The following is an 18,676-nucleotide window of genomic DNA, read 5'->3' as shown; positions in this document are numbered from 1 at the left end:
AGGAAGGTTTCCAAAATCTATTTACAAATTGAATACTTCTGTGTAAAGCCAAAATCTGCAACTTTCTTTAAAACAAAAAAAATCTGCAGGTATTAGATGTGGTACATTTCACTGAAAAGTAAAAAACACACCTTGGTGCTCAGTCTTACCTCAGCCCATTTAAGAATACAAGTCATGCAGAAGATATGACTGCAGCTCTCAGGAAACCCAACCTCTTGTTCCAGAAGGCAGTTCAGACAGATGGGGCACGTGTTGCCATCATACAGTAAAGTAGAACAGGAACAGCTGTCCTCGTTTTCTTCACCTGGTATCATTAACACTGACATTTAGAAGTTTTGACAGTTTTTGAAACAAAGTCCTTCTAGATCTGAATAATAAAGAAGTAAGAATTCTTTGAAGTGCTCCTCTGGCCAGCTTCTTGGCTGCATTAGACCTACAAACTTGAATTCAAGTTGCTTGTAACTACAGACAAGCATGTTTCAGGTGAAAAAAAGACAAGCAACTCATTTCATAGACTGCTGTACCTGTCTTTGCCATTAAAACAAAGGAAAGTTAATTACAGGGATATTTTAGTAAAGCAGGCATCACAGTGTTTCCTATTAGTTATGTAGTCATTTAGACATAATTCCCCCAAGTTCTTTCTCCTTGTGTGTTTGCATGCATCCCTTCATGACACAAATTACACCAGCATATTCTATATTCATTATCTTATATACACATGGTCAACCTTTAGTTTTCCTGTCTTAGAATTATCTTAATCTGAATATATTCAAATATTTACCTAATCATCTACATTGAATAAAAAGTGCTCCTGATTTTGTTAGAGTTAGAAAGTGTTTTCAGAATACAAAAATCTATGAACTCTTCAAGGAATTTTATTCTGAATCAATAATCTTCTCTGAATAGCAATTGCTATCAACATTTTTGTTTTCCTACTAGAAGTTAATAAGTAATAACAAGAGACAGGAAATTATTTCAGGACCTCACAGGCCAAAGCCAAATATTATGAGATAGTGGTTTTGTTTACACAACTTCTTTCAAAATAAGCAGCAAATTAATTGAGAGAGCAAATGAAAAAAATCAGACCTTCACAGTTTGAACCTGAATAATATTCTTCAATATTTTCACATGCACAAACTTTACCTTCCATGCCTTCATGCGTCTGATCGTCAGTATCTTGAATACATTCCTTTCTGTTCTTCATCTTACAAAATGTAGTCTGGAAAACATAGAAGTGGTTCATTTAGATTGCAACTTGAAAATAAAAAAATTAATGCGCATTCTCCATTGTAGAGTAGAAATACATGATATTAGAAGAGACCATTATAAGTATCAACATAGATGTCTAGCAACTGATGCTTCTAACTTCAAAATTTGCTTTTGATCAACAGATGCAAAGTTTTTACAGTGTTTTAAGATAACCACTGATGCTTTTATTTTAGAAAATTAAACATATTGCTAAGTTTCCATGCAAACCACCCCATGCAATGCTGCAGTAACTAACACCTGCAAACTGCCCTATGCAAATAGTTGAAGCAACAAACTTTAAACACTCAAGCACCAGAAGAGCAGGTTGCTTTACAAACCTAGAATCACCATAGTAGTGGCAAGTGAAAAAAATGAAAGCAGCTTATATTTGTACCATGAAAGCAAGAAGGAAATAATTCAAACTATTTGCACTCACTAAAACGTGTAGAGAAATTTGTATCAAACAAGAGATAGGTCACAAGCACAGGTGCAGTGGAGTATCATGAATGGGGATGCACATTTTAACTGCTCTGTGAAGGAGTCAGCACAGGTAAAGTACATCCCAGTGGTCCACATCACAAAGATTGAAAGAATTTGACCCTGCATAAGAAATAGCAAGTATATGCCTTTTGGAAGCTTACTTTTAATACATGTAAAACGAAACACACTTGTAAAAAAGAGTATCTATACTAAGAACTTAATCTCCTGCATTTCAAACTCCTGTAGTCACAGCAGAGATAGTATATACGCCTAAAGCTCCAATCCAATCCCCAGAGGAAACGACAGGCTTCTTCAAAACTATATAAATTCTTAAAAACTATTAGTATTTAAAAGGACAAACTAAAACTTCAGAAAACATCAAAGAAATCAAAGATTACCAAGATCTGCTATTTAAGCATTCAAATCTGAAGCAAACAGAGGTTTACTCTCACACATTGACACCTCTGCTAGACAAAGCAGCAGGACACAGCTGAAACTGCCAAAATGACGCTCCTCAAGTAAATTTACTCTTATTTCACTCCAACTACAATACTTTCCCTTTACCACCTAGCTTTCCAGAAGGACACACAGAATTTGTGTCCCCAAACTTTTCTTCTGATCAAGTCTTTACTGTTTGATCTTGGCAGTAGCAAGTGTTTTAATGATTTTTTTTTTTAATAGTAAGAAAAGCAACTCTGCAGCACATTCCCATCACACAGACTTCTCGTTTTCTTAGCAACCCAAAAATCAGGACTCAGAGCTGCGAGTCTCAAAACAGACAATTTGCTGAAGAAATGGTCAAAACTGTGAAACTAATTAGAAACCTGTAATTAAAATTAAAAATGGCTTCAATATTCCTATTAGAAATTACTTTTTGATTCCCCAAAGGGAACATGGGAATCACTTTGGCTGAGATAGGGGAAAGCGAAGGGATGAGGAAAGAAAAGCCTAGCTTTAAGGGACTTCTCCCCTACACTGTTATTGTATTTTTATATCTAAAATTATTTCAAAAGATATCGTTAATATATGGCATCAGCTGTAGGCTGGTTACCAGCATTATACTAGCACCAACCGAGTTGCAGCCAATGCTGTAAGCTACAGGCAAATTCTGTTGCCAGAACAACCACAGTCCAGACTTCCACCTTTTACAAGCTAAGCAAAAGGAATCCCAACTCAAGTCAACATGCTCCTTTAAAATTTAATGCTTTCAACAAGCAAAATCTGCACAAAATTAGGACAGGTAAGACCACCAAAACCACATCTGAATTTAGGAGATAGTGGTCTGTTGCTTTCACTCTGATCTGCACAAGTTGCTTTGGCCCCAGATGGTGCAAATCATGCAGTAATGTGTGGTATAGATGCTTTTATACATAAAACATAAGAACATCCCTTCTGCTCTACATCTTAAAACCTCAGCCATACTTTATAGAAGCAGAAAACCCTACAAGTCCCAGGACACCTTATACTTGAGTCAGTTTCAAGACAAAATCAACAATTTTGCACTCTGAACACATCCACAGGAAATTATTAAAATAGACACAATCTAGATACCAAATTAAGGAGTAGTTTTTGAGTTCACACTTATAATAGAGGTCTTGAATTCACTAAAACAAATTGCAGAAACAGAACACAGAAGCTCTTCAAGTTTGTTTTTCACCAGAAAAAGTAACCTTTTACTCCATTGTACTCTTTCTAGACACAGACATCCCAGAAATTCTGTCACACTTCCAATAATTAGAAAAACAGAGCTCCTGAAATTCTGACAGAATATCAGCAAATCCATGACATGCAGCAACTGAAAACACTTATGTGGTGTTAACCCATTCCTCTAACAAGTCTATTATTTAAACAGGTACTGAGTGCTGCTAAGACATTTCACAGATCTCTTTGCACAGCACAACTTCATCAGTTTGACACTGCATTTCACACAATACAGTAGAGTAATTTAATACTACTGAAATTTTTATAAATAAAGTAAAAGATGTCATCAAAATTTACACACTGTTTAAAAAATTAACTTTGAAAAGACTTTTTTCCCCTGTACTTTAAAAGGAGCATCACAGGTATTAGAATAGCAGAAGTGTTAACACTGGCCTGTTACTAAATTTATATTATTAAAAGCAGAGTTAGGAAAAGAGAACCTGGTGGTTTAGAAAAAGTAGACAGCAGAGAAAACAGAACACTTATTTTTCCCAAAATGTGACAAGACAGCAACAAGCATCATACTATGTTTATGCTGAGAAAAAAAAAAAAAAAAAAAATCTCCCCCTCCAAAGAACAACAATCACCCCTCTTCAGACTCTAGATAATCCTTCCTAAGAATGCCTAAAGACAGCATAGTGTTACAGCCAAGATGGTACTTTTCTGGTGCTTGTACATTCTCAATGGAATGCCTTTCTGGGAGAAATATCTTACTTTATTTCACGTTTGACATAAAGACAAGGGTATTCTACTACATTAAACTAAGAACAGTGATCAGAGACACTAGCACAGGTACACAACACCACATCATTTCCCTGTTCTCTTAAAATTAATAAATTTTTTATCATTTTAAATGTTTACGTTTCCAGGCTATTCTTCCAAGGAAATGAATTCCTGTTCTTGTTTTCACAGTATGCATCTGCCAACAGAAGTGCTTCAAGAGAGTTGACTGTAGATTGTGGCAAAAGATTTGTCACTGTCCATCTGAGGAACACAGCTTCACAAAGAATCTAACTCTATAAAGCACACTAAGTGCCATGCACACATTAAACTATTTCCTGTATCACAAAAGCGTAAGTGTGATTCACACAAACTACTTCATACAACTCACGACCTAAAAATACAGATGTATTTCAACACTAATCCATTGTGCAGCTGGAAAGAAAAGACTTTGTTCAAAGTCATGCCTCTTAATTTCTTAATGAATACATTATATTAAAATCTTAAATAGGCATAGAAAAAACATTAGATCTTAAAAATTACAGAAGCCTGCTTATAAATGACACATTAAATTAGCACATGCCTCCTTTTTGCTAACTACAAGACCAAGTCTTTACAAGCATTCTTAATCCCTGTAAATAAAATGCAACAACTAAATACACTCTCCCTCCAACACAGTAACAGTCTAGAGACTCATCTACACAGAAGTACCCCAGTTCAGCTGGAAAGGGGGAAGGAAATCAAGGACACATGCAACTAGGTCTCCAGCGAGAAAGTGCAAAATTATGTCCAATACCTTACTCATTTCTGCAACAGATTTAAGTCAGGAAACATTTGTAATAGAACTTTCAGCTTCTTAGATACATGTTGCATTAATACTCAGAGCAGCAACTTACTTGTCTGTTCTGTTTCTACTAAAAATACTTTATTTTTAAAAGGATTTGGAGAACTCTTAGTTGTGTTTTAATTTTTTAATAACTCAAGAAAACAATCAGTTTTAATTATGAAACAAGTCAGACATATTTAGTACACAGAATTTATTTGCATAATAAACAACAATAACACCCTTTACTCCCATCAAAATAGTGGGCAGCAAAAGGTAGAACTCTGTTTCTCCCTATGCATTTTCATGGTCATTAAGAAACCTGGGAAAGAGGTTTAAGCTGCTCCCTCAGCAAATAATGTTTTTTTCAAGGAAACAGATCTCAACAATTAGTCACATTCACAAAAACAGATTTTTATTAGTGGTGGCTTTTGTTATTGTAGTTTTAGAAGTTAATGACAGAACACGTATCCTTTAAAGTTCCTCACGTGGGCTTATGCTAATCTCTGGACCATTACTGAGAAAACGTTCAGCTGCTGATGAAAATTTTTAAACATTTTGCCAGAATTTTTGTGCTGTCTAAGAGAAGGGCTGAGAAAACACTTATGATTTGCAACAGCAGTTGAACATTTGAAAAGCTTTTGACCTACTTGTATCACTATGTCTAACACAACACATACACCAAGAAAGAGAACAGAAAAAAAATCCACATTACTGGGTATTTGTCTAAGGACAACAAGAATCTTCACAGTTGTTTTATTTTTTTATTCAAAAAAACTTCTGATTTATCGGAAAAGTCTGGAAGGCAGACTTGCTTTAAGTGATAACTGAGTAATGTTACTCAATGAGCCCTTCAATAAATGAGGGTTACACTAAGAATCTGGAAGTACTTATCCTGGATTTTCTCCTTTGTGAGTAAAGTCTCTTGGCCCGGCACATTAGTGAGAATAGAACACACGGTGACACTCAAAAGCAGGCTTTTAAAGAGGATCTTTACTCTTTGTAAACTCAAATTGCACTTTGTTTGCATTCCCAAATCAAATGCAATGGAACCAACAAAGATGAGGAGAAAGAAAAAGACCAGTGCTATGTCTTGGGGTATAAAAAGAGAAATCTTTTTCTATAGGTGGTTTAAGCCTATTCATGTAAATCCAGTGTCTTGGAAAGAATCACTGGTATTCAGGAAAGGAGATACTGCTGATTTAAAGACTTTCCAGCTCCTCTAAGGATGCAATTACCCAAGAGAGCTGAGCTAATCTAACATCTTGCTGCCACCCAAAGAGGTAGTTATGTTTCTCACCACTAGTGATGGTAAGCAGACTCACTAAGAGCCACAGGTGTCCAAAAACATTGCAAGTGACAGCATGACTGAGAGAAGACATGAAAAGGCATTGCCCCTTCTGGGTGTGGTAAGGTGCAAAAAAAGCTCAGACTTCGCTATCAAACTGCACCCCCTTCAAGAACAAAGCAGTACGTAGCTACATCAGCTGCCAGGTCCATGAAAAGGCAAGGTAAACTCACAGGAGAAAACTACCAAAGCCACAAGCAAAACACTTCTGTTTACTAGAAAGTGTAAAAAGGTAACCTAGCACTGTCAGCAGTACCTCAGTTACTTCATGTATCTATCTGTGCCTTGACAACCTATGCCGATCTTCAAGTTGCATTAGTATTCTATGATTACTAAATGAAGAATACTTCATTCATGGTAGTTATTCAGATGTATAAGGGTGAATAACCAAGTTCTAGCTTTACTTAGAAAAGTATCACTATCCAAAAAGCTTCAACACAGAACTAGACAGATTATCAATCTGAAAAAAGGGCAATATACTTACATTCCAAAACTTGTACTTTGCTCTTAATATCTCTAGCAATAGCATGGAGCCCATATAATGCTCTTTAGTACAAACTCACAAAAACTGTAGGAAACCTAAACCGCTACAGATTTACTACCCAACAGATACCAACAAAGTTACAATCACCAACAGGAACCTATTGAAGAACTTCCTATTTCTCTCTGTATTGGGAAACTCGAACATGGGAGAAGCATCCCTTCAACCTCAGAATTCCAGTCACGCAGCTGCCCTCCCAGTCTACCAACTTTCATGCCCCTTCCCTTCCCCAAGTAACTACTTCTCATTAGTTTTTAGCTAGTAATAAAGAAAAATAAGGATGTAGGTTGCAGAAGACTAACAAGCAGTGACAAAATGACAGCCAAAAACCTTGTACTAAAACTTAACTGGTAATAAAGCTATTGGTCTTCAGCAAAATTGCAAATCTCATCCTTCCCATTTGAAGAAACCATCAAAAAGAATAAGCCATTTAATCATTCTTAGGCAGTAACTAACTTAAAACACCACCAGACACCAAAGTTTGTGAAATACTGTTATCACCCCTCTTTCCCCACAAAAATTACAGACATGGGACAACTGATTCGCCCAGACTCAGGAGCATCCACACAACTACTGGGACAATCCATAAAAAACTGATACTTCCAGCAAGCTGCAAAAGATATGACATTTGACCAAAACAGCTAAAGCCTCAAATAGATATTAATTGTCTTTATGAAAAACACACTGAAGTTCCCCTGCATTCACCAGTTCTCACCATGCTATCACACAAGATGGAGCCCCATTTTCTGAGGAAGCTCACGAAGAGGCAGAGGAAAACTGATCACAGCCTTGCACAGCAGTTAGCAGTTCTGAGTATGGTACTGAACTAGTTACTTTACAGGCACTGATGGGTAATTAACTACAGGAGCAAATTCCGTTTCTCATCTTTCTGTGTGTCTACTAGAAAACACTTTGTTCCACTAGGATGGATAGCAGAAGTTCAAGATCTCTCCTGAATTTGTTTTAAAGGTGATAATAAACTGCGTACTTCAGCAGGTTTCTCCACAAGTCAATGTACATCAATTATCCCACAAGATTTTCAGTATCTGGCAGCAGCTGTGAGGTTAGCTCACAAGACCATGTGACATTACATGTCAAATTATAGCTAAGTGGCACCTCCATACCATCAGTATGTTTCAGGGTGACCACTGACAATCAAGATAGCCCTGTGTTTAGGTAAATTCAATTTGCAGACCAAAAACTGGACAAAGCTAAACTTGCTAGTAAGCAAGGAACAGAACAAAACCAAAAAGAGGCACTTAAGGGAGTTAGTTGTCACTGTGCAGCTTCATTTGATTCAAAGTATATATATTCCCAGCTGATCAATCTGACCTGTAACAAAGTTATGCTTGTGTCCCAGCTACCTCTTTAATGACGCTTCAAGTCTGTGAGAAAACCCTTTCCTACTCCGCCAGAGAACAAATTACATTACTCAAGCCTCTGTCAGCTCTTGACAATGCAAAAGCAGCGAGGGCAAAGCTGTGCAGCTTCCCTACATGTTAAACTAAGGCAATTTTGCCAGGTAGCTCCTCAGTAAGTCTGCACTGGTAACACTGCTGTCCAAAGGTGGTCTGAATTATATAAGACAATCCCAGACCTAAACTTTACAGAAGTGCACAGTTAGGCTCACAACAGACATAAACATTCACTGGAGCTGTAGTTAAGTCCCCTGGGAAAAACAGCTTAATTTATACAGAAGACAGAATGAGTAAAACCTTCTAAAGACTGATACAAGGTGATGAAATGTGTATTCACAGAAATTAAAACTCCACCTTATTTTTCTTTCCAAACCAGTATTTTCAACAGAAGGTAACGTGCACTGTGCTGCTGTTTCTCCTGTGCATGCACATGTATAAGACTCTCAACAGAAGAAGCAGTAACCACAACCACCTCTGTAGGAAAAACATGTGTTTGCCACTGGCTAAGTCACATCATTTCATATACTGATAACAAAACACTGAAATACTGAAGCAATTGTCATAATACAAAATAACATGAAAGACAAAATAGCGTAAATAACATGCTCTCACAAAATGTAGAATTCAGCACTTAGGTGTTTCTTCTAAGTAGTCTGTGACTAAACTGGTTGAAATTGAGATTTACAAATAGCAGGAACTCATTAGGCATTAGGCACTATTTTCATAGTGTACATGGTTCAAGAAACTTAAAACTCAGGACCTTGCCTTCTGCTGTTCAGGCTCCTTAGTCACATGCATACTTTTGCAGCTGGAAGGGATAGCATTACATACTAAAGTCAGCAAAAATGGCTCAGCCATTTCCAAGAACAGTTGTTGTTTTTTTTTCCAAGTACTTTTTTCTAGCCACTTGGAAGCACTAGTATTTTCATGCTTTCCACCAAACAGCAGATATTTGGCAGTGGGTCATGGAGAATAAGAACATGCTTTCCACACAAGTAACCCTTCCAAATACAGCCATGTCACAGATGTGGGGGGAAAAAAAGTTTGCATTTAGCCAATAAATCTCTGCTAGTCTTTGTATTTAATTCCTGCCCTCCATAAACTTGATCTGTGCTTAGCACACACAAATAATTTTAAGTTCCTATCGCACTGCTACATGGCACATACAACCTTCCCACAAGATGAATGAGCATACTTCAGCCAGTGCTATGGCAACACAGCAGGACTTGTTGCAGTCATCCCTATGATGCTAAAGAAACTAGAAACACCATCTTTATTTTTCTTAATACCATCCTAATCGTACCCAACTAGCCAGACTCAAACATCAGGGATGCAGAAGCTGAACCAGAAGACCTTGCAAAGACAGACGCAGAGAATAAGACCTTTTAACAGGGGAAAGAAAAATGGAGTAAGACTGAGTTCAAATGAAAAGCTATAGGGCAACAGCAAGAAGCATATTTAAGATGCAAAAAGTAATAGGGCAACAGAACAAGAGTGGTGAGCGTGGTAGGTGATTAGAGAAGCATCTTGACCTGTAGACACAAAAGGATGAATGCAGCATGCAACTGTCCAACTACAGACTACCACTACTTTTCCTTTTATCAAACTACAGTAGTCATATTTTTTAGCTTCTGCATGTTGAACCCTGCAAAATGAAGGACATTCTTCTGACAAAATTTATGTAACGGACTGGCTTCCCTATAACTTTATGGTTTGATTTACATGGGAAAAAAAAGGACTACAGAAGAGTGCATAGAATGATAGACACAGCCTTGATAAAAATACCCTGAACTTGAGTCCTTTATTAAAAGCATGCTTTTCTTTCATTTCAAATCAAGAGTTTAGACTTGCGTCATGTTTGTGACATGTTCATGATTTAAAAAACCGCATTTCTGCCAAAAAAAAATTCAGATTACAAAAAAAATATAGAGACACTGAGTCAAAAACAAAAAGAAAGAAAATAACATACGCAATTAAAAGTACAGTTTGCCTCTCCGAGGTATACGCTTAAAAAAAACCCCACACTAGGTGAAAGGTGTGGTATCAAAAATAAAATCCTCAAGCTCCTTCTTGCTTTGAATAACAGCATTTCATAAGCTCAGGTCAAAGACCTACACTAACCTCTTACAAAACCCGAACAAAAAGAAATGCTGTATTTGTGGAAAAAAGAGTTTGTGAAGGATTTATGACTACTATAATAATTTTGAGTGTAATTGTATTTTGTAGAAAATCTCCTACAATATCTGTAAAATAACAATGCATTGAACATCATTTCTGAAGTAGTAGATAGATGGGGAGTAAGCAGTTTCAATTACTGTTGATCTTGTTTTCACAGCTCTTACTGAGCAATAACTTTCAAGACAGTTAAAATACACAACAGTACTTTACTATTAATTCTTAAGTGACCAACATAGGCTTTGTTATAATTGATTACTCTATCAATTTGCCTTTGCAAACCTTCAAAACGAACTTAAGCTTTCCATATTAACAATGCTATAAGCTCCCCACAATGAGGATCTCCATTACCATTCAAAGTTTCTTGCCAGAATAACAACCACAAAATAACCACTGGAACCCACTAACTTATCCAAGACTTGCATAAGGTACCTTTCTCGCCTGAGATGAAACTGCATCTTAAAAATCACAATTGTATAGGTTTAAAGAGAAAATACAATACAACAATTTCATTGTTATAGGTATCTTTATTTGGTAACATCTCTAAACCAAAACTCCAACGAGCTCAAGGTAGCCCTAACAGATTGATTTTCTCCAGCTGTTTCATAGGACTTCCAATTATTTTTGTTACACCCATCTATCCACAATGGTCACCTCTTACCTAACAATTGATAAACCAAGAACATTTTTTAAAAAGCAAAACCACATATAGAAAGTGTTTATTCAGTAGCTATATGGAAAGCAGAGGAAAATTTAATGTCCAGAACTGCTTAAGTTCTTCACTCTGAATAGCCAACAGGCCAATTAAGACCACATGCCTACCTTCAGATTCCACCTTAACATCCAGATTCTAAATATCAGTTCAGATAATTTTCGTCTAAGTGTCTCCATCTCTCCTGCAGCATAGCAAGAAAAGCACAAGTTTTCATTGCTCCAGTTTTGGCCTGTGTTGCTATCTAAAGATATGGACAGAGATGAAGACTTCTATCAGACACTGATCACATGGAATTTCACATTCTTTATTACTGCTGGCAGTCTAACAAAAGCCAGGTAATAAGTAGAAAGACTCAATTCTATTGACATTTCCAAGCAATTTTGTACTAGCTTAAAAGTTTTAAAATATCACTAAATGCATCATTCAGGTTTACTCACAAATAATACCTGCACAGGCAGATCACAGTTAAGCAGTACTTTCACCCCTAACTACGGTCTTTTAATGTGAGTTCGCCAATACTTAAATTTAAAAATGCATTAAGACAGACATTATTATTAGTGTTTTTAGAAAAAGTGAGCAGATACTGCAATTTACCACACTATTAGGCTTTAGAAAACAGCTACTGGAAGACATTTCTACTTCCCAATTCTCTCTACATATTCTTTTATATACATGTGTGTATATATATATATATATATATAGCACACTCAAAATCTGAAAATCTCAGAAAGTTATGAAGATACCACCACAGAACCATAAAATTAAAATACTAATTTTTAATTATTGCTATGACAGTATTTGTGAGTTCAAATTCCAATTCTGTGGTCTCACAGAAGAAAAAAAGAAAGAGCAATATACTGTTTCATCAAAATAAATTTGTGAGACAGCGTAACTTGCTAATAAAAAATAAATAGGTGAAAATACTCAACTTAGCACAACATAGACAAATGTAAGACATAGATGTACAATGCCTACACAGGTGTGTGTATGTATTTGCTTCCTGAATTAAATGCAGTATCCTTTGTTAAGGATTCCCCAAGTTTAGAAGTGACAACTTCCACATTTAGTTATATTGAATTTTTTTCTCCAACTGAAGTCTTTAGGAAACTTGATGCACTGCAATAAAAGGACCTAGGAAAATTGGATCTTTCAAGAAGAGGTAGCTTCCTCTTTTTTTTTTTTTTTTTGTCAGTGCCATGGTTTGGCACTGGCTAAATGCCAGGCACCCCAAAAAAACTATACACTCATTCTCTTCTCCTATAGTTGAGCAGAGGAGGGGGAAAGGAAAACGGAAGAGCTCATGGGCTGACATAACGATCAAGAGAAAACAGTGACGGACAAAATAGGTTTAAAGAGTAAAAAGAAAATTTATTAACAGAATTAAAAGAGGATAACGAGAACTAAAATAAACATTTAGAAGACCTTTTTCCTCCCTCCAGCCCTCCCCCTTCCTTCCCATTGACACTGCAGAGAGGACATGGGAGTCTTTAACCAGTTTGTTATTTTAAAAAAATATCTTTCTTCAATTCGCTTAGGGAAAGGAGTTTGGTTTTTTTCTGCTGTGCCATGGGGTCCTCCCCATGGGAGACAGTCCTCTGTGAACTTTTCTAGCATAGTTTTAACTTTCATGAGTAGCAGTCCCACCTGACCTGCTGCAATGTGAGGCCCTCTCACGGCCAAACCGTTTTCCCACATTTTCTCATGGGTCTCTGGAAGCAAGAGTCTTCTCTCTGTGTTCAAGTTTCCACTAGATTACAACTTCTCAGCATCTACTTGCTCCAGCAGGAGCACCTATTCTCATGGGCTTTAAGTGGACCTCTACATCCCCCCAGGAACTTCATGAATTACAGGGAAACAGTTTGCTATATTGTAGTCCTCACCACTGTTTGTAGAAAAATCTCAGCTCCGATGTCCGGAGCACCTCCTCCTCCCACTCCCTTCTTTCACCAACCTTAGTGTCTCCATGTTGTTCTCCTCACACACCTTCACTTTTTCCTTTTCTCTGACTTGGAAGAAAATTGTTATTTGTAGGTTTGTTTGTTCTCAAGTTCTATCAGCTGAAAACATGGTTTTGTAATGCTGAAAGGTTGATCCCACCTGGGCTTCGTATCAGGGAGCAACGCATTGTTCATTATGCCCTTCACTGTTGTTGGCCAAGGGTCACCTCCAGCACCACGCAGGCAGCACCAGCCACCCTCTCTTCATGCAGGGCATCAAAAAGGAGAAGCTGCCACCACTGCCCCTGCCCTTCAGCCTGCAGCACAGCTGGTTAAAAGCAGCCAAGCAAGCACAGTTCTCTGCAGACCATGCTGAGACAGCCCCGGCCGCATGGGTGCTCCTGGCGCTGGCCCTGGCTGCATGGTCCTGGCCGTGTGGCCACTTGTGCTGCCGGGATAGCCCCCAGCAGCATGGCCCCAGCAACCACATTGCCACTCCACAGAAGAAAAGAGTGTGCACAGATTTTTCGTTTCTTAAACACATCATCACAGAGTCATTACCAACTTCTCTAATTGGGCCAGCCAATATGTCCACCATCAGAGCCTTCAGGGATTTGCTCTGCTGGACACAGTAGAAGTTTTGAGAAGCTTGTCTCTCAGAAGCAGCCTCGGTGGCTTCCTCTGCCCCCACTAAAAGCCAGGTTGTATTAAAACCAACACAGCTGATTGGTGGTTTTTTAAAGGTTCCCAACAGAGAAAAACTACTTGTTGGATCTTGTGTGGGGTACTTAAATACAGATTACGCACATTCAACCTTTGAGAGCCCTTCCAAGGCATCACCCTCATCATGCTTCACCAGAGCCAGATGCAGGTGACAAATCTCTCAACCAGAGCTGTTTGAGACAGCAGAGTTGCAGCTTGAGCAAACAGAAAGCTAGAGGTACATTCACCTTCCATCTTCCAGTTCCAGCCCTCCCTTTGCTACTTCATGACTGCAGCTATGTTACTACACAAGAGAATCACATAGTTCAGGGTATCAAAAGTAAGCAACTTTCTTGCAAATTGTGCCCATATCCTCACCAGTTGGGTGAAAAGACCATTAAATAAATAGGGAAGATACAATATCACTGCACACAGACCCTCCCCAATCAAGCTCACTGCCTCCCAGGCCAAGGTGGACTAGTACATAAAGATGAAACAAACATGTCTACACTGCTGAAAAGCCATGAACCAGCCCTTGTTTTCAAGTGCTCTAAAGCATATGCACTTAGAGATCTTTGGCACTGGTGAGTACAGAGATGTTTAACACTGAATCTCCAACCTGTAACTAAAAAAAGGCAGAATGACTGGACAATGTCAAGATTTATGAAATCTACTTCAGTCTTAAAGGTTTAGCAGATTAACCACAACCATTTAAGAATTCATTCAGAAAAACTGATAACAATACTGGACAGCACTTTATAGTCAGTTTAGTCATCATGAGGAATTGCTCTGCATATTTTTATAAGTATTAACTAGAAAGACAATGTTTATGCCCCACCTTACACTGCTGGCAACAAAAATCTGAACACTGAACAGTGGACTGACAGAAAGCCAGGCTTCAACAATTTTGGTGTAGCTATGGCAAAGCCCTTCAAACTTTTACCAGCAGTGGCTTTTTCACCCCTACTAATGCAAATCATGTTTAAATACATCATTATTTGAAAGACAAACTACCCTTTAATTACAGTAATTTCATGATTATAACCTGCACCTGATTATAAGCCACACGTCAGGGTGTCAGCAACTGTCTTGGGTTACAATACAGAGTGTGATAAAAGGTATCTGTTCTATCACCATCTGTTGAGGGTGGGGGCAGTGATCCTTATCTCCACAGCAGACATTCTGCTAATGGGCCATCCATTGAAACCAGGCAGGGCATTGTTCTTTATCTTTTCACAACCCATCCTTCCTCCAGCGAGTAATTTTCTGCTAATGGCCATTGAGTCCCACTGTGGGACTGATAAAATTACTGCATCCCATTGGAAGTTGCTCCAGCCAGGGGGAAGAGCCATTTCCATTTCTCACCAAGATAAAAACAGAGGTTTTGGGACACTAAGGGAGCCCCTTTCTCCACTGGACTCCAGAGGGAAATGGAACTCCTCCACATCACCACTGGACCTCTGGAGGGAAACTGCACCTTGTACAGGAGCACTGCTCCAACTGAATCACATCTGTCACTGCAGGAGGATGCAGCCACCATTTAATGGGACTGCTACCAACACCCTGCCTGACGGGGTGTCAGGTTGTACTCTGACTTTGTCAGGGTTTGGAGTTTGTTTCTTTGTAGTACTGTATTTCTATTTTAATTTCCCTAGAAAAGAACTGTTATTCCTAATTTCCATATCTTTGCCTGAAAGCCCCTTGATTTCAAAATTATAATAATTTGGAGAGAGGGGGTTTACATTCTCCATTTCAAAGAGAAGCTCCTGCCTTTCTCAGCAGACACCTGTCCTCCAAACTAAAACAGCAACTTTTTGTTCTTTGTCCATATATAAGCCGCACCTGATTATAAGCCGCACTTTGGGTTCGGACCAAAATTTTAGTCAAAATGGTGTGGCTTATAATCGTGAAATTACTGTAATATAAAAAGTCATCTTAAGTAATTTAAAGGTTTTGCACAGTTTTTTTTAGTACTCAGGACAGTGGAAGACTGAGAAGATTCTGCAAAATCCCCCTAACAGGATAAAACCAAAAACCAACAGACATATGTAACCTGAGAAGAACAATCATGCATGGAGCGCAGAAACATCTACAAGTTTTATAAAACCAGGGCATAGAAGCCATGCAACAACTGCATCAAACTACAGCCAGTTGAGAGCACAGAGAAACTTTTTGTCATCTAGATGTTTCCAAGGCAACAGCTGACTAATTAGAGAATAAGATAAACTTACAACTGCCCCTTGGTTCAAACTCAACAACCTTCACTTATGCAACAAAGTCAACCTTCACATGTGATGGAGAATCATAAAATCATGGCCAGAACACTCACCATATACCTGGAGAGGTGTGAATACAAGGTAAACTAGTCAACTTAGGATGGCTGCTATTCAAGGTCAGAAAAAACATTCTCTTCCATGACCATTTGGAAGAGAAAGGTTTCCTCACACAGACACAAAGCTGTTGCCTGCTCTGCTCAGTCAAAAGCAGACTTTAAGTTCAGTAAAAAATGAAAAAAAAGGATATATTTCTTATTTGTGTAATTTGTCACTGATAGTTGACACATCAGCAAATGTAAACTGCTGAAAAGAAAGCTTCAAAAGATTTAATATTCTGACTAAAAGTCTAAACAGCTTTTTTTACCCACCTCCAATATGTCCCATCTCAGGAAATCACAAAATCAAATACTGTATTCCTAGAAATGTTAAAGGAAACACTTGAAAAAGTACTTGGGATCATTTCCAAGTATTTTCCATGCCACAGAAGAGGATGCTATCCATTTTCCTTTAATACTGTGAGTTTCTAAATACAGGTTTTCCAGTTAAAAAAGAAGAGACATGGATTATCCCATATACTTAACCAAATACCACCAATTTTTTTCACTCTGTCATTTCATTTAAGAAGCCTTCTACATATTTTTTGCTAGGAGCAAATGAAATCATGACACAATCACTCTCCCATGTGTAAGAGTCTGATTAAGTCAGATTATATCTAAAATTATGATCCACTGAAAAGAAAATCAAAAGCCCCCAACACATTACTGATCTACAAACTTAACACTAGACACTGTTAGCTGGATTTCCCTTTAAGGTTACCGAACCTATAAAACTACTTAAAAACTTAGAGTAGCTGTTCAATAATCAGGGACATTCCAATCCATCATATAATGATTACTTAGATGGGCACAGCCTTAACTGTCTCTTGACATTTTTAATAAATGACTCTTTGCCAAGAGCACCTAGTTACGGATACTAAACACACAGTAACTACCTGGCCTTTCTCTCCGTTATCTCGTTCGTCCTAAGAATTTAAAATTAATTAGTAGTCTAAGAGAAAAACATTGTGAGAGGGCGGGAACCAATTTTAGTCCCAACAATACTGCTTTGTTTTGAAGTTCTAAACGTGGAGATGGACTGTCAAAGATGCGTTACATTTTGGGCTCAGGCTAATAATAGTCTTTAATACTCACCAAAGGGGGAAAAAAAAAGAAACTAGGACACCATGTACTATAAAACACAAGAACTGGAGATTATCACACTGGCTCGGCAAATTGCTTCCAGGCTCCCTGCGCAACTTTGCTGATGTCTAGGTCGCGATCCCACAGCAGCACAAAAGCAGAGCTAAGCTTTGAGCTGAGCCTCTCCGTGCAACTTCCTCCACAACTCTAAGGTCCCAGAAGCCGCTCCTGCAGCAAAAGCCGCCGGTGTTTACAGCCCCAGACGGCCGGTCGTGCGCCCACCCCACCGGCAGCGGAGGGACAGCGGCGCTCCGCGGGCCGTATCTTTGTTCAGCCCCGCTCACGGGTCAGCGGGCAGGGCTGCTGCTCTTCCCGGTGCGGCTTCACAAAAGCTTTCGGCAAGGAGGGAGCCGGCGGATCGCCCCGGCCGCCCCGCTTTGTTTCCCCTCCGGCCCCAGGGGGCCGGCGGGCACGGGAGCCGGACCCGCGTCTCGCCGCAGCGACCGAGCGCCAGCGCCGGGCGGGCCGGGCTGCCGGTCGGCGCCACGACGCGGGCGGCGAGGAGGGGTAGGGGGGAGGGAAGGGGGGAAAACGCGGCCGGAGCCGGCAGCAAACTCCGCCCCAGCCCGGCGGAGCGGCGGGAGCGCCCCAGCCCGGCGGGCTCCGCGCGGGGCGAAGGCCCGGCCGAAGCGGGACTGCAACGCGTCCCGCCTGCCCTCCCCTCCCGGCCCGCCAGCGCCCGGCCCCGGCCGCGGCCCCGAGCACTTCCCCCCGCCGCGCGGAAATTCCCGAGGGAGGCGGCCGGCGCGAACCGCCGGTGCTCACCTGGCGCCGCGACGCTCCCTGGCGCAGTCTCTGCCCCGCAGGGAGCGGCGGGTCCGGGTCCGGGTCCGGCTGCCCGCGTCCCCTCCGCCGCCTCGGGGCTCGCGGGGCCCCGCGCGCTCAGCGCCCGCCGCGCCGCCACATGTCCGCGCGTGGCCGGAGGAGCGCGGCGGCAGCGCCGGCGGGGCCCGGGTGGGGGCGCTGCTCCGTTCCGGCAGAGGCGGCGCCTTGGCGGCGGAGAGAGACGCCTCCAGACCGCCCCGCGCCGCCCGCCGGGAGCACTATGGGATAGGTCCTCCAGCACCGCCTGGCGGGGAGGGCGGGAGCGGGAGGGCACGTGACCCTGCGGCCCCGCCCCGCCCGGGCGCCAATGAGGAGGGGCAGGCGGGGCCGAGGCGGGCGGGGTCTCGTGCCGCGGGCGGGGGCGCCCTCTGGTGGCTGTACGGCGGCAGGGCGCGGGTGGACGAGTGAGTGAGTGAGTGGGTGCGCGGCTGATGACGTCATCTGTCCGCGACACGGGGCACCCTGAGTGCCAAACCTCTCTTTAAAAAATGTATTTAATTAGTATTAGTAATAACAGCATTTCAATACA

At 40.4% G+C, this 18,676-nt stretch overlaps 1 protein-coding gene across 3 annotated transcripts in view; it reads right to left on the bottom strand.

Annotated features, from left to right (window-relative positions):
* Nucleotides 1-18,182, bottom strand: part of SCAF11 (SR-related CTD associated factor 11) — a 47,730-nt gene extending 29,548 nt beyond the window's left edge. For 2 of the 3 annotated variants that reach the window (XM_033058033.1, XM_033058035.1), the window contains exons 1-3: nt 18,088-18,182; nt 1,144-1,219; nt 150-304 (exon numbers count right to left, since the gene is read on the bottom strand). In XM_033058033.1, coding sequence (XP_032913924.1) covers nt 150-304; nt 1,144-1,204 — 216 coding nt within the window. In that variant the 5' untranslated portion in view covers nt 1,205-1,219; nt 18,088-18,182. Of the gene's footprint in view, nt 1-149; nt 305-1,143; nt 1,220-17,274; nt 17,658-18,087 lie in introns of those variants that run through there. The other variant, XM_033058034.1, reaches the window with a different exon arrangement.
* Between the last annotated feature and the right edge of the window lie 494 nt (nt 18,183-18,676).

This window comes from Catharus ustulatus, chromosome 4 (genome assembly GCF_009819885.2).
Source record: "Catharus ustulatus isolate bCatUst1 chromosome 4, bCatUst1.pri.v2, whole genome shotgun sequence".
Classification (NCBI taxonomy): Eukaryota; Metazoa; Chordata; class Aves; order Passeriformes; family Turdidae; genus Catharus; species Catharus ustulatus.
Note: the sequence above shows the minus strand (reverse complement) of the source record. Positions and strands in the feature narration are given on the sequence as shown.